General features: G+C 52.9%; 1 protein-coding gene across 4 annotated transcripts in view; it reads right to left on the reverse strand.

Moving 5' to 3' along the window:
• NFIC (nuclear factor I C) overlaps positions 1-15973 on the reverse strand; it is a 108200-nt gene that overhangs the window by 61938 nt on the left and 30289 nt on the right. For all 4 annotated transcript variants that reach the window (XM_083720513.1, XM_083720515.1, XM_083720514.1 and 1 more), the window contains exon 2: positions 7496-8027. In XM_083720513.1, coding sequence (XP_083576639.1) covers positions 7496-8027 — 532 coding nt within the window. The remainder of the gene's footprint in view (positions 1-7495; positions 8028-15973) is intronic.

The following is a 15973-nucleotide window of genomic DNA, read 5'->3' on the forward strand; positions in this document are numbered from 1 at the left end:
TCAAAAGCATGAGGACTATGCTCTTGCCTCATCTTCAGAGGAAGAGCTGAGTGGGAGAGCAGCCAGTTTGCATGCAAAAGACCTCAGGTTCGACCCTTTTTCGTCTCCAGTTAGGGTCGCAAAGGTCCTCCATCTGAAACCCACGAAAAGCCAGCTGCCAGCCAGTGTTGACATTGCTGGGATAGACAGAAGGCAGCGCCCTCTGTTCCAATGCAAGGGGCTCAGCCCTGAATACAGCCACTTCCCCGAGTTGGCTGGCGCCCAGTGGGGCTCATAGGTTAGAAGGCAGGGAGCCCAGCAGCAGGGGGCGCCATAGACAACTACCAGCAGCACCGAATGATTCTCAGTTTGACTGCATCCCAGTCCCTCCTGAGTTCTGAGGCTAAGGAGGTGGTGGATGGAACTGACAGCGAAGGGCACCCTCCGGACTGGTCGTAAGGAGGGGCAAAAAAGGCTGGTTAAGTTTGGGGGCAGCAGTGCCCCATTTCCCCTAACGGACCAGCCACCACCTAGAAAAGTGAGCGTAGGTCTGCTTCCTGCCTTTCACCAAATATCCGCAGGGCTTTCTGCATAAGAAGCGCCTGCACTTTCTTCCTCTATAAATATAAACCTAAGGCTGTTGTCACGCTGCAGTTTCTGCAACCGCCAGTAGGTGGCCGCGCCAACCGCAGCATAATGAACAGGGAGGCAGGTAGGTGAGCAGGCAGATTAGGAAGAGGCTCTTAGTGGAGCGGTTTGTCAAAAGGGGCGGAGGAGTGGGTGCAAATTTTAACTTTGTACACACACTCCTCTCCAGAGAAGCAAGACCAGTAAGGGGGTGTGGCCTGGGAGAGTTCTGGGGGCCAGGGGTGTGGCCTGGGAGAGTTCTGGGGGCCAGGTAGGGAAGGCTAGAGGACCACATTTCATCCAGAGACATGGAGGTTTCCCGTGCTACTGAAAGATGGTTTCTGTTTATGGTTTGACACAGGATGAGACCCTCCCTGCCCACGGACTGTCTCACCAGAGTGGTGCATGCTCTAGTTATCTCCCGCTTGGACTACTGCAATGCGCTCTATGTGGGGCTACCTTTGAAGGTGACCCGGAAACTACAACTCATTCAGAATGCGGCAGCTAGACTGGGGACTGGGAGCGGCCACCAGGACCACATAACACCGGTCTACATTGGCTCCCAGTATGTTTCCGAGCACAATTCAAAGTGTTGGTGCTGACCTTTAAAGCCCTAAATGGCCTCGGTCCAGTGTACCTGAAGGAGCATCTCCACCTCCATCATTCTGCCCGGACGCTGAGGTCCAGCTCTGAGGGCCTTCTGGCGGTTCCATTCCTGTGAGAAGCCAAGTTACAGGGAACCAGGCAGAGGGCCTTCTCGGTGGTGGCACCCTCCCTGTGGAACACCCTCCCACCAGATGTCTAAGAGAAAAATAACTACCAAACTTTTAGAAGACATCCAAAGGCAGCCCTGTTTAGGGAAGCTTTTAATGTTTAATAGGTTATTGTATTTTAGTGTTTTGTTGGAAGCCGCCCAGAGTGGCTGGGGAAACCCAGCCAGATGGGCGGGGTATAAATAACATTATTATTATTATTATTATTATTATTAAAGCCAAGAGGCTGGCTTGCTTGGCTCATAGCTTCCAACAGTGATCTGGAGCACCTCCCAGGAATCAGGAGTCACATTTTTGCTGGACGATCCTTGCTTGCAAGGAGCTCAAAATCTTCTTGACCAGCTCCTTGTGGCCAAGTCTGCATCTCTATAAATAGCATTTTTTTTCTCTCTCCAAAAAACCTCCCCCCACCAAACACACGCCCCCCGATACACAAGCGCCCTCCACTCCACGCCCGTGCAAAATATAAACCAACTCCCACTACGGAAAACCTTTCCTTGTTTGCCAGAGCACTAAGCAAAAGGCGCAATGTGATTTGATCGATGGCAGGAGATTGATTACCATTACGCTGCAACGCTTTTGACTTTCAGCCGCGACCTCGCCGTCCTGGAGGCGGCGAAGGCGTGTGGAAGGAAGGAAGGAACTCCGGGCACACGTATACACACGCACGCATGCACGCGCCGGCCCTTTCCCCTCCCCCCACTGCAGTTGCAGATCCAAAATCCAAAGAGGGAAATATTGAACGGCAAAGGGAGGGGAAAGGAAGAAACGGGTGTGATTGAATTTACTGCGTTCTCTGGCCAGATTAAGAACGGTGACGGTATTGAACCAGCAAGGAGGACCCCGGTGGATCGGGACGACGGCACGCCCCATCCCGTGTCCTCCTCTCGCGGCGGCCAACCAGGTGGCTGTTGGAAACCCACATGGATCTGAGCACCATAGCATTTTCACCCCTCCTGTGGCTAACAACCATTGGTAAGGGACCCCTGACCATTAGGTCCAGTCGCGGGCCGACTCTGGGGTTGCGGCGCTCATCTCACTTTACTGGCCGAGGGAGCGGCGTACAGCTTCCGGGTCATGTGGCCAGCAGGACTAAGCCGCTTCTGGCGAACCAGAGCAGCGCACGGAAACACCGTTTACCTTCCCGCTGGAGCGGTACCTATTTATCTACTTGCACTTTGACGTGATTTTGAACTTCTAGGTTGGCAGGAGCAGGGACCGAGCAACGGGAGCTCACCCCGTCATTGCGGGGATTCGAACCGCCGACCTTCTGATCGGCAAGTCCTAGGCTCTGTGGTTTAACCCACAGCGCCACCCGCGTCCCTAACAACCATTGGTATTCAGAAGCAATAACATTCCATCGGCTTCGGCCGGTGGCCCAACTACGCCCCTATCTGGACATGGATGGCCTAACTACTGTTGTCTATGCTCTGTTAACCTCAAGGTTAGATTACTGCAATGCGTTCTACGTAGGGCTGCCTCTGGAGACGGTTCAGAGACTTCAGCCGGTGCAGAATTCAGCAGACAGGTCGCTCACCAGACGGTTTGAGCACACTGCACCGATCCCAGTTCAACTGAACTGGCTACCGATTAGTTTCTGGGCCCAATTCAAAGTGCTGGTTTCAACCTATAAAGCCTTAAGCGGCTCAGGACCACGATACTTCAAGGACCACCTCTTTCCATATGAACCTCCCCAGACCCTGAGATCATCTTCTGAGGCCCTCCTTCGTGTGCCCCCTCCTCAAGAGGTCCGGAGGGTGGCAACATGAGAGCGGGGCTTTTTCTGCAGTGGCCCCCCCGTCTATGGAATGCTCTCCCCAGGGAAGTTCGCCTGGCGCCTTCATTACACACCTTTAGGCGCCAGGCACAAACGTTTCCTTTTAACCAGGCCTTTGGGTGATCTGATTTACATCCTACGCCCTCTTAAAATATGTGGTTTTTTGGGGGGGGTATTGGGTTGTTGCTAGCAAGGCAGGTGTCGCCCATTCTATATTTGTGCATCTGGTACTTCCTTCCTAAGTGCAGAACCTGACATCTGCCCCTATTCATTTTGTTAGTGAAAGTCTGCCTCAGGATGAGGCTTTGCCCTGCGGAACTGCCTGCCACTGGAAGTTCAGTCCCACATTCTTTTAAACACCCCCTTTAAAAAAAAAGTGGTGTTTTTTTTTCCTTTCCCCCCGATCGGTACTTACTAACGTATTTTATTTTATTGCGTGCCACCTTGCTGCATTTATCGTTATCACTATGAGTGTGATCAGCCTGAAAATATCTCCCTAAAATATAAACAAGGAAAATAGCAAAGGGGGCTGACCAAACTGCCCTTGTGTGGAAAGTGTTTGGGGGAGAGATAGAAACACCCTCTGTCCCCCCCCTTTAAAATAAAATAAAATCCAGCCCAGGAAAGAATTGAGATGCAAAAGATCTTTCTAACCAGCTGGAGTTGGCCGTTGCAGAGCAATCGGCTGAGAATCTATTTTTTAAAAAATTTTATTTTGCTGACGCAGGAGAAAGGAGAGACTGAGAGCATTATCGTATATCGTAAGGAGGGCTGGCAAGAGAGACCGGCTGCAACTGCTCCAGACTGATAATGTCAGAGACAACGGGAGCTGAATCTTAAAACTATGCGTCGCCCGCAAACTGACACCCCCCCAAAAAAACCCCCACAAACACAGCCTGCAAAGTCGGACCCGCGAAATGCAGTACTGGCAAAAGGCAGGGGGACATAGCCACAGTTCCCACTCCATATTAGAATGCTAGAATCAGCAATGCAGGAATCTTTGGGCCAAGGCAGGATTCGAACCCACAACCTCCAGAGATCAAGAGTCTCTGCCGGCTGAGCTGGAGGACCAGGGAGACAGCAAGAGACCCAGGTCAAATTCTTGGAGTGCGGCAGTCGCTCCCAAGGCAGTGGGATTGCCTAGTGGGCAGCTGGAGGTGTGTGAGTGACTATCAGGCTTTGAAAAGTTGCCATCCCCTGGGCCTTGCTGAATTCATTAAGGTGAATAGGTTTCGGATAAAAACGAAGGTTGCGCGTTTAAAGCAAATGCGTCGCCATCACCTGCAAAGAATCCTGGGATCTGTGGTTCGCCCCCCACAACCACGCTACAGTTCCCATAGCCCTTAGCAAACTACGTCTCCCAGAATTCTGGAGGGGAGGAAAGCATGGTTCGCAATGCATAGCACAGATCGGCCTGAATCATAGCTGTAAACGGCAGGAAGGGTTTGTGAAGATCTTTTTAAAAAGGAAAGAGGGGCAAAAGATTTTCACGCACGTAAAGCAATTTACTATTTGGGCGAATTGGCTCAAAGGCATGGATTATTAGCAAAAGAATCATGGAGATTCGAACCGCCGACCTTCTGACCAGCAAGTCCTAGGCTGTGTGGTTTAACCCACTAGAAATCTTGCATTTCTGGCTCCACTAATTTTTGCGACTCGACCCACCGGCCCCCGGCGTGCGGGCCCCAGCAGAAATGTGCCCCCCTTTCTGAATTAACTCAACAACCAGGGTTGCCCGTCGGAGACTCACACAGAACCAAAGAAATTTGAAGCTGTAAGGGTCCGACACATGCTTTTTGCAGCCGCAGACCGAGAACGAATCCCTGTTCTGCCTTAAACGGGGAAGAATCTACCTTAAAAGGGAAAAGGAGGGAGGGCTGCTTTCTCCAGAGAGGGAAAGTGACAGGAGGCCTTATCAGCTGTGATTTTACTGCCTGGAGTTTGGTAGCAATTAGATCAGGTGATTTCAAGGCTGCGGACCCAGACAGGCTGAGGTCAGGGTCAGGAAACAGCAAGAGGAGGGGGGAAACCACACATTTTTTGCATGCTTTGCAGCGATCGCCCTTCACTTTATCCCCCGTTGTTGTAGCTTTTTGGTTAAAAGTTAAGTTTTTTTGGTTAAAAGTTATCAGGGCTTAATATTCACCGCAGGCAGGAGAAAGAGCGAGAGGAGTCAAGAGACATGATTTGCTTTCCAGATAAGGGAACTGCAAAACGGGTCATTTCTCGGCTCAGTTTTCCTGAGAATCACAGAATTGCAGAGTTGAAAGGGACCCCTAGAGGCTATCCAGCCCAACCCCCTTTGTGATGCAGGAATCTCAGCCGAAGCATCCCTGATAAGGGACCATCTTAACTCTCTTAAAAACCTCGAAGTAAGGAGAGTCCGCAACGGCCTTCCATCCCACGGTCAAACAGCTCTTACTTTTCAGAAAAGCCTTTCTTGTCCAGTCCCCCTGTTCTATTGACAGATATACTGCTTTTATATAAGGAGGGGCAATTTATTAGCATGGCTAGATTAGGGCTGCACTAGGCTTGCCATAGGGACGCGGGTGGCGCTGTGGATTAAACCACAGAGCCTAAGGCTTGCCGATCAGAAGGTCGGCGGTTCGAATCCCTGCAATGACGGGGTGAGCTCCCGTCGCTCGGTCCCTGCTCCTGCCAACCTAGCCATTCGAAAGCATGTCAAAGTGCAAGTAGATAAATAGGTACCACTCTGGTGGGAAGGTAAACGGCGTTTCCGTGCGCTGCTCTGGTTCGCCAGAAGCGGCTTAGTCCTGCTGGCCACATGACCCGGAAGCTGTATGCCGGCTCCTTCGGCCAATAATGCGAGATGAGTGCCGCAACCCCAGAGTTGGCCATGACTGGACCTAACGGTCAGGGGTCCCTTTATCTTTACCTTTAGGCTTGCCATCCGTCAGGAAAATTCCCGACATGTCAAGGTTTTTGGGTGTAAAAATAGTGTCAGGGGGGAATTCTGCAAAATGTCAGGGGAAACCCGGATGTAAGCTTAAAACCACTATTTTTTGGGGGGGGAGGTTTCCCCCAAAAGCTCGACAATTTTGGTGGTTGAAAAGCTCAGTTAATTTGGGGACTGTCAGGAATTTTACTTTTTGACATACGCCAGCCTCAGGGTACACTATTATTCGGCCCACGTTTAAAACACAACCCGACCCCAGATTGTACTTTTCCCAAATGAAGGCGGTCACCCAAGTTAGTGTTATCCCTCAAAATGTGCTCTGCAGCCAGGATCCCACCCACCAGGCAGTTTTACGGTCATATAGCTGAACTGGCGCAAGTAAAATGTCTGAAAGTTATGACCTTCGCTGTACCAGGAGAAACGCCTTCAAGTATCTGTGCAAAATCCCACGCAGAATTTTAAAAGTGGTATTGCAAGCAGAAATGGGACAAACTCAATGCTGAGAAGGGGAAGGGGTCAAGATCCAAGAAAAACCAAAATAGACAGATCCATTTGCCCCTCCGTTTGTGACCAAGGAATGCTGTTCCTTAGTTTATGACTAAAACCTATCCTCTAATTCGCAACCAAGGAAGGCTGTCCTGTGATTCATGACTGTAAAATGACTACAAAATTCATGACTGCAAGAGGATATCCTTTGATTTGTGACCAAGAAATGCCCTCCTTAGATTCACGACTACGGAATGCCTTTTCACAACTATGAAATGCCCCTCCCTTAACTCACAACCACGAAACGCCCTCTCTTAACTCACAACCACGAAAGGCCCTCCCTTAATTCACAACCACGAAACGCCCTCGCTTAATTCACAACCACGAAACGCCCTCCCTTAATTCACAACCACGAAACGCCCTCCCTTAATTCACAACCACGAAACGCCCTCTCTTAATTCACAACCACGAAACGCCCTCCCTTAATTCACAACCACGAAACGCCCTCCCTTAACTCACAACCACGAAACGCCCTCCCTTAACTCACAACCACGAAACGCCCTCCCTTAATTCACAACCACGAAATGCCCTCCCTTAATTCACAACCACGAAACGGCCTCCCTTAATTCACAACCACGAAATGCCCTCCCTTAACTCACAACCATGAAACGCCATCCCTTAATTCACAACCACGAAACGCCCTCCCTTAACTCACAACCACGAAATGCCCTTCCTTAATTCACAACCACAAAACTCCCTCCCTTAATTCACAACTGTGAAATGCCCTCCTTTCTTTCACAACCACAAAATGCCCCTTCCTTAATCCGGCGCCACGAAACGCCCTCCCTTAATTCCATTTGCGCCGAAATGTGGCCAAGAAGTCCCACGGACGCCGAGCCGTGAAGCGAGTCTTTCCCGCCGTCTCGGGCCACCTACCTCTCTCTCGGATGAAATACGCCAGGTAGAGGTCCAGTTCCTTGACGGAGACGCTGATGTGGTGGGGCTGGACGCAGAGGATGGGGTGGGTGCACTGGGCGGCCTTGACCAGCCGCTCCCCGTCGGTGCTCTCCAGGGGGATGCCCTTGAAGAGGATGACCATCACCAGGTCCAGCCGCCAGACTTTGTCGGCCTGTCGGAGGCAGTCGATCCTCCGCATCTTGCCCTTCTGGTCGGGGTTGGAGAGGACGCAGCAGGAGGGCTTTTTCCCTGTGATGGAAAGGACAAAGTCCTCCCGGTACTCCGGGCGGATGTCCTTCCGCAGCTTGGCCAGCAAGCGGGACGCCCACTTCTGCTTCACCTCAGGCTTTTCGTTGAGGAGCTCGTCCTTCACCGCTCGCTCCTCGTCCTTCGTCATGCGCTTCTCGTGCTTCTTGAAGTACTTGCGCTTGCGGGCCTGGAGGTTGAACCAGGTGTAGGCGAAGGCCCGGACGTGGGGGAGCAGTGCCTCAATAAACGGGTGGAACTCATCCTGGGAAAAAGAGAGAGAGAGAAAGAGAGGCAGTCAAGAGGGAGTCCCACATCCATTCTCTCAAGAGGGAAGGTGGGATGGCCTGGGAATCCGATTCAGAGGCTGAACCAGAGGAATCCCAGCCTGCACAGGAGTCCCTGCCTCCAGAACCAGCTGAGCTGGGGCAGGGGCTTGAGCCTGAAGGGTCCTCACCTGTGCTGGATCCTCAGGTGCAGGCACTCTGGCTCCTGAGGGGACGGAGGACCCATTGCCTGCAGGTGCTCCACTCTCAGCCCCATCAGGGGAAGCTGAGTGTGATGGGCTGGGAATCTGATTCAGAGGCTGAACCGGAGGAATCCCAGCCTGCACAGGAGTCCCCGCCTCCAGGGCCGGCTGAGCTGGGGCAGGGCCTTGATTCTGAAGCGCCTGCACCTGTGCCGGATCCTCAGGAGCAGGCACCAGGTGAATCCACTCTGGCCCCGGAGAGGTTTGAGGACACAGTACCTACAGGTGCACCTCTACCAGCCCTGTCAGGGGAAGGTGAGTCTCTCCCTGGGTCCAGTAGCCCTCCGGCCACTCCTGAGCTGCAGAGGCTCAGGGCAGAGAGGCGGAGAGAACTGGGTTCTCTCAGGAGGAGTGCTCACCTTAAAGCCAGGAGAGGCGGGTCTCCTGGGGACCGGGACCGCCCCTGGCCTCAGAGGAGATAAAGGCCAGTCAGGCCGGTCCCAGGTTGCGGGAGCAACATCGTTGAAGAGCTGTTTCTGCCAGCACCCAGTCCTGTTCGCCCAGAGTTCCTATCCTTGTCCAGCTCCTCGCTTTGGACCCTGCTTCGCCCGTGGAGGACTGTCTGCCGACCCTCGACTCAGGTCCTGGACCTCGCCCTACGGTAACCTCCCCCCGGGACCAGCACAGAATGCCTCTTCTGAATAGAGGCATTCCTCCAAACACATGGATTCATGCCTGATCTGAGAAGAGACATTCCCTTCTCTCGGAAAGGATTGCCTCTTCTGCATAGAGACATTCCTTCAAGGACATCCCAGTGGATTCATGCCTGAGCTGAGAAGAGGTATTCTCTTCTCTTGGAAAGGATTGCCTCTTCTGCGTAGAGACATTCCTTCAAGGACATCCCGGTGGATTCATGCCTGAGCTGAGAAGAGGCATTCCCTTCTCTCGGAAAGGATTGCCTCTTCTGCATAGAGACATTCCTTCAAGGACATCCCGGTGGATTCATGCCTGAGCTGAGAAGAAGCATTCTCTTCTCTCGGAAAGGATTGCCTCTTCTGCATAGAGGCATTCCTACAAGGACATCCTGGTGGATTCATGCCTGAGCTGAGAAGAAGCATTCTCTTCTCTCAGAAAGGATTGCCTCTTCTGCATAGAGACATTCCTTCAAGGACATCCCGGTGGATTCATGCCTGAGCTGAGAAGAGGCATTCCCTTCTCTCGGAAAGGATTGCCTCTTCTGCATAGAGGAATTCATTCAAGGACCTCCTGGTGGATTCATGCCTGATCTGAGAAGAGACATTCCCTTCTCTTGGAAAGGATTGCCTCTTCTGCATAGAGGCATTCCTACAAGGACATCCTGGTGGATTCATGCCTGAGCTGAGAAGAAGCATTCTCTTCTCTCGGAAAGGATTGCCTCTTCTGCATAGAGACATTCCTCCGAGCACATCTGGGTAGATACACGCCCACTCTAAGAAGAGGTATTCGCCTCTCTCAGGAAGGATTGCCTCTTCTGTATACGATACGATAATCTTTATCGTCATTGTCCCATACAGAACAATGAAATTGAAAAAATCAGACAATCAGAAACCAACTATCCCAGTGATCCCAGAATGGTTAGCCCCCTAAAAACTCTGATACCCCATAATTAAATACAATATACTCCCATAGAGACTACCTTAAAGGTAAAGGGACCCCTGACCATTAGGTCCAGTTGTGGCCGACTCTGGGGTTGCGGCGCTCATTTCGCTTTACTGGCCAAGGGAGCCGGCGTACAGCTTCCGGGTCATGTGGTCAGCAGGACTGAGCCGCTTTTGGTGAACCAGAGCAGCGCACGGAAACGCCGTTTACCTTCCCACTGGAGTGGCACCTATTTATCTACTTGCACTTTTGATGTGTTTTCGAACTGCTAGGTTGGCAGGAGCTGGGACGGAACAATGAGAGCTCACCCCGTCATTGCGGGGATTCGAACCACTGACCTTCCGATCAGCAAGTCCTAGGTTCTGTGGTTTGACCCACAGCGCCACCCGCATCCCTGACACTGAGTTTAAAACCCAAATTGCATTTGGATAGAAACTGTTTCTCAGGTGGCTAGTCCTGGTCTTTATATCCCTGTACCTTCTTCGAGAAGGCAGAAGCTGAAAGAGATCATTTCTGGGGTGTGCACTATCCTGCGCTATCTCTGCAGTTTTCTTATGGCGCCTGGAAGCATAGATTTGATCCAAGGTATAGAGGCATCCCCGTCTCTCACACTTGCATCATGGAAATGGTACCTGTGATAGCAAACCTATGGTCCTCCAGATGTAAAAGGTAAAGGTAAAGGTACCCCTGCCCGTACGGGCCAGTCTTGACAGACCCTGGGGTTGTGCGCCCATCTCACTCAAGAGGCCAGGGGCCAGCGCTGTCCGGAGACACTTCCGGGTCACGTGGCCAGCGTGACATCGCTGCATCTGGCGAGCCAGAGCCGCACACGGAAACGCCGTTTACCTTCCCGCTGGTAAGCGGTACCTATTTATCTACTTGCACCCGGAGGTGCTTTCGAACTGCTAGGTTGGCAGGCGCTGGGACCGAGCAGCGGGAGCGCACCCCGCCGCAGGGATTCGAACCGCCGACCTTTCGATTGGCAAGTCCTAGGCGCTGAGGCTTTAACCCACAGCGCCACCTGCGTCCCTTCCTCCAGATGTAGCTAGACTCAAACTCCCAACCTCCCTGGCCATGATCTGGGCTGTTGGAACTTATGGGAGCTGAGAGTACAACAGTGAGCCCCTGGTTTAGTCTGGACACAGAATCTGAACCAAACTCTTAGCAGCAGCAGCAGCAGCAGCAGCAGCAGCAGCAGCAAATCTGTGTGTTTCATTACGGATCTGCCCTTGCTGTGTTGAAAGAGGGGTGAGTGGAGCAACAGACAATGGTGGGGAGGGGGACAGGATCCAGAATACCCCTCCCGCGCTCATAGCTTATAGCTAAGTAAAGGTAAAGGGACCCCTGACCATTAGGTCCAGTCGTGGCCGACTCTGGGGCTGCCGAGGGAACTGGCGTACAGCTTCCGCGTCATGTGGCCAGCAGGACTAAGCCGCTTCTGGCGAACCAGAGCAGCGCACGGAAACGCCGATTACCTTCCCGCCAGAGTGGTACCTATTTATCTATTTGCACTTTGACGTGCTTTCGAACTGCTAGGTGGGCAGGAGCAGGGACCGAGCAACGGGAGCTCACCCCGTCATTGTGGCAATTCGAACCGTCGACCTTCTGATCGGCAAGTCCTAGGCTCTGTGGTTTAACCCACAGCGCCACCCGCATCCCAGGTACCACTGTAAAGGCAAAGGTAAAGGGACCCCTGACCATTAGGTTCAGTCGTGGCCAAATCTGGGGTTGCGGCGCTCATCTTGCTTTACTGGCCGCGGGAGCCGGCGTACAGCTTCCGGGTCATGTGGCCAGCAGGACTAAGCCACTTCTGGCGAACCAGAGCAGCGCACGGAAACGCCATTTACCTTCCCGCCAGAGCAATACTTGCACTTGACGTGCTTTCGAACTGCTAGGTTGACAGGAGCAGGGACCGAGCAACGGGAGCTCACCCGGTCTGGGGGGATTTGAACCGCCGACCTTCCGATCGGCAAGTCCTAGGCTCTGTGGTTTAACCCACAGCGCCACCCGCGTCCCACACTCATAGCTTATAGCTAAGGAATTTTTATCCTTGTCTTTTCAGCTGGGGGAACACTATTTGCAAGAGACCGGCTCTGCAAGTTAGACAGGTCACAGCAACCCTATAAAAATGGAGGCCAGTGTTCCTGTTCATCAGCTGCAGCCAGCGAGTTAAGAGCAACTGCCTGCTTTCTGCGGGGCCTACCCGGTAGGGCCGTTGTGGAAAGAAAACGGAGAACGGGAGGGACCTTGAGCTCGTGGGGAGGAGGAGGAGGCAGGATACGGACGAGACAGGACGGGACGGAACAAGCACCCGCTTCAGAAGAGCTTCCAGCTACAATTTGAAATCTGCTTCCCCTTACGAATAATTGAGCATTTTGGTCAGAAACCAAGCAGCCAAACGCCCCGCCCTGCTGCCGTGCCAAGAAAATTTGGCTCTGTGCGGCTTGACTGGAAATGTTGTTTCTCTCCCTCTCTCTCCCCCCCCCCCATCCTCTATGCCCCACCCAGAGCCTGCGGCTTCAGGCGGCAGATTTGGGCAGCCGACGGAGCCCCAGTTTCCACTCGTACGCCACGGCCTGCGGTTCTCCCGACCTGCCGCGGCGGAGGAGGTTTTGGCAGGGCTGGTGGAAACGCAGCGATCCGCTCCGAGGCATCGGCGAGAGGGGATGCAGCCCAAATTGCCAGACCTCCCAGGATTTGCAGAATTGCACATCAATACAGCGGTACCTGGGACGCAGGTGGCGCTGTGGTCTAAACAGGGCCTAGGACTTGCCGATCAGAAGGTTGGCGGTTCGAATCCCTGCAACAGGGTGAGCTCCCGTTGCTCAGTCCCTGCTCCTGCCAACCTTGCAGTTCGAAAGCACGTCAAAGTGCAAGTAGATAAATAGGTACCACTCCGGTGGGGAGGTAAACGGCGTTTCCGTGCGCTGCTCTGGTTCAACAGAAGCGGCTTAGTCCTGCTGTACGCCGGTTCCCTCGGCTAGTAAAGCGAGATGAGCGCCGCAACCCCAGAGTCGGCCACGACTGGACCTAAGGGTCAGAGGTCCCTTTACCTTTAGCTTTTACAGCGGTACCTTGGTTCTCGAACTTAATCTGTTCCGGGAGCCCGCTCGACTCCCGAAACCGTTCGGAAATCAAGACAAGCTGCGCTCAACCGGAAGCCACGTCGGACATTCTGCTTCCAAAAAGCGTTCGCAAACCAGAACACTCACTTCTGGGTCTGCGGTGTTCGGGAGCCAATTTGCTTTGTGAGCCAAGCCGTTTGAGAACCAAGGTACCGCTGTAACTACAGATTCCATCTCTCTTTCTCACACACCCAAATAATTTCCCTTTTCCTGCTCTCTCTCTAACCAAGCTGGGGAAGTTTAATCAGCCCAGGGGCCAAAGTCCGTCCTGCAAAACCTTCCAGGGGCCACATGGTCTTGGTGGGGGGGTCCAGAAGGCTTAAGTAGGCGCGGAAACAAATGCAAATTTTGCCCATGCGCAGTAAGCTAGTTTCTACACAAATACACATGATTTTTTTCTATCCCCACACCTAGCCGGCGAGAGTTCATGGACCCGGGTAACTCTGTTGGCTGGAGCGTGGTGCTGATGAACGCCAAGGTTGCAGGTTCGAGAGCAGCATGGTCCTGTGTTGTGCAGGGCTGGACTGGATGACCTCACAGGGACCCATCTAGCTTTAGAATTCCATGATTCTCTGATCAGAGGAGGCCTCACAGCCAGAAAGCAGAGCTGGTAAGGAGTGTGGCGGCTGTAGGAAAGCCCGAGGGCCGGTCAGAAAGGAGCGGAGGGCCACATTCACACACACACACCCTGCCGAGGCCTCGGGTTTCTCAATGCTGAATTAATTCCCAATCAGGATAACCAAACAGACTGAGGGAGGGAAGGGAGGCATTTGGAAGAAATGGAGCAAATGGGAAAGGGTTAAGTCTGGCCCCCCGCCATGGAAACGGCTTTTCCTCATCTAAAGGGGCTGCCAGGCTGTTTTTTCCCAGGGCAGGTAATACGAAACCGTGCAGCTGCCCCGCTAATTGGGAATGTCTATCCTTCAACCCTTTCGCGATGTCTTCGCCTTGCCCGACGCAGTTTCCTGGTCTCCCAGCCCCCTGGCAGTCACGGAGGGGCAAAACCTGTCCATTTCAGTGGCTCGTTTCGTCCCCCCTCATCTTAAATTCCACCTACGACGTTTCAGTTTGCAAATCTATTCGTCGTTGTTATTTTTTAATCAGGTCCCCGTGCAAATACATCAGCGCCTCAGTGCAGGTTTATCGACACCTGTTTGCTGATTGTGCAATTTTGCCCGACAGCTGCATTTTTTGCAAAGCGATTTCCCCCACCAACATCCCGCCTTTGGGTACAAAGTTTCCTTTAATATATGCCGTTTTAGGCACGCTTAACTACAGTACCTTGTGAGCTTATGGGAGGGCCGTGAGGACGTAGGACGTGAGGAGCACCCTTGGTAGACAAAACCTTTAAAGCAGCAGTTCTCAACCTGTGGGTCCCCAGATGTTGTTGGACTACAACTCCCATCATCCCTGAGCTCTGGCCTTGCTAGCTAGGGGTGATGGGAGTTGTAGTTCAACAACATCTGGGGACCCACAGGTTGAGAAAAGTCCATTGATCCAGGGTAAGGTAAAAAAAGATAAAGGACCCCTGGACAGTTAAGTCCAGTCAAAGGCAATTAGGGGGTTGGGGCGCTCATCTCGCTTTCAGGCCAAGGGAGCATTTGTCCACAGACAGCTTTCCGGGTCATGTGGCCAGCAGGACTAAACCGCTTCTGGCGCATGACGGAAACCAGAGCACACGGAAACGCCGTTTACCATCCTGCCGCAGTGGTACCTATTTATCTACTGGTACTGGCATGCTTTCGAACTGCTAGGCTGGCAGGAGCTGGGACAGAGCAACGGGAGCTCACCGCCGTGGCGGGGATTCGAACCGCCGACCTTCCTATCGGCAAACCCAAGAGGCTCAGTGGTTTAGACCACAGCGCCACCCGCGTCCTCAGGGACAGTCCTGTGGCCCACCTATCCCAGCCTCCTTTTCTCACAGTGGCCAACCGATAACCCCTCGAACCCACAATCAGGATTCGAACCCAGAACTGGGTGTGGTATTCCAGTTGTGGCCTCACCCTCTCCCCTCCTTCGGTTCCCAGCAACTGAGATTCCTTTCCCTCCGTGAATTTGCCCAAATCCTCTTTCAAAGCAGGCCCAATATTTCCAGTGCAAAAAAATGCCAGCGATGAAACCATCCCATAAACAACTGCACGAACTTCTGTTGCATTTTATTAGATGCCACTGGGTTTCCCGGTAATGGCGAGTTTTCCAAACGAAGCTGTGCATTGCGGCTTTGGGGCAGTAAAATAAAACAACCAACAGAGATAAGAATATTAATTTGCGCAAGACGTCGCCGACGTACCCGGTTTAGGATTTGCGTGTTTCCTGCTTGCACCCCCCCCCCCTTCGCTTAAGGTTGGGAGGGGGGCGGTTTGGGAAGATAAGAGGCCGCGATGTCATGCAACAAAAGCCGCAGTTCCCGGTGGCAAGGTCACGAGAGGACAGCTCTCCCTCGCCGGGGCGCAGTCTAAACGGAGGTCAAGCCAGGTGAGGTCTCCGCTGAGAGTAATTCATTAGCCGACGTGTACATCTGTGCCTTCGATAATCTCCCGACGGAGGTCCACACACACACACACTCTGCCACCAAACCGCCACACACCATCAAAGCGCCCTGGGCTCTGTTCTGCACCCCCTTCCTGCTTCGGAAAACGCAGCGGCCTTGCATTCCTAGCCCAAGAAAGGCGCCGAGATAAGGGGGAGTAATAATAAGTAACCTAAACAAGAACGCCGCAGAAGCACAAACCGTGGCAAGGGACACAGGATTGCGCAAGCTAGAGGGGAAGTTACTAACCCTTACAGGGGTCCCTTGGTTCTCAAACGCCTTTGGTACTCAAACAACTTGGAACCCAAATGCTGCAAACCCGGAAGGAAGTGTTCTGATTTGCGAACTTTTCCCGGAAGCCGAACATGCTCCATTTTGAGAGCTACGCTTCCGATTTGAGAGCCATACTTCCATTTTGAGTGTTACGCTTCCGATTTGAGCGTTACGCT

Source organism: Podarcis gaigeae, assembly GCF_964106915.1.
Source record: "Podarcis gaigeae genome assembly, chromosome: 18".
NCBI lineage: Eukaryota > Metazoa > Chordata > Lepidosauria > Squamata > Lacertidae > Podarcis > Podarcis gaigeae.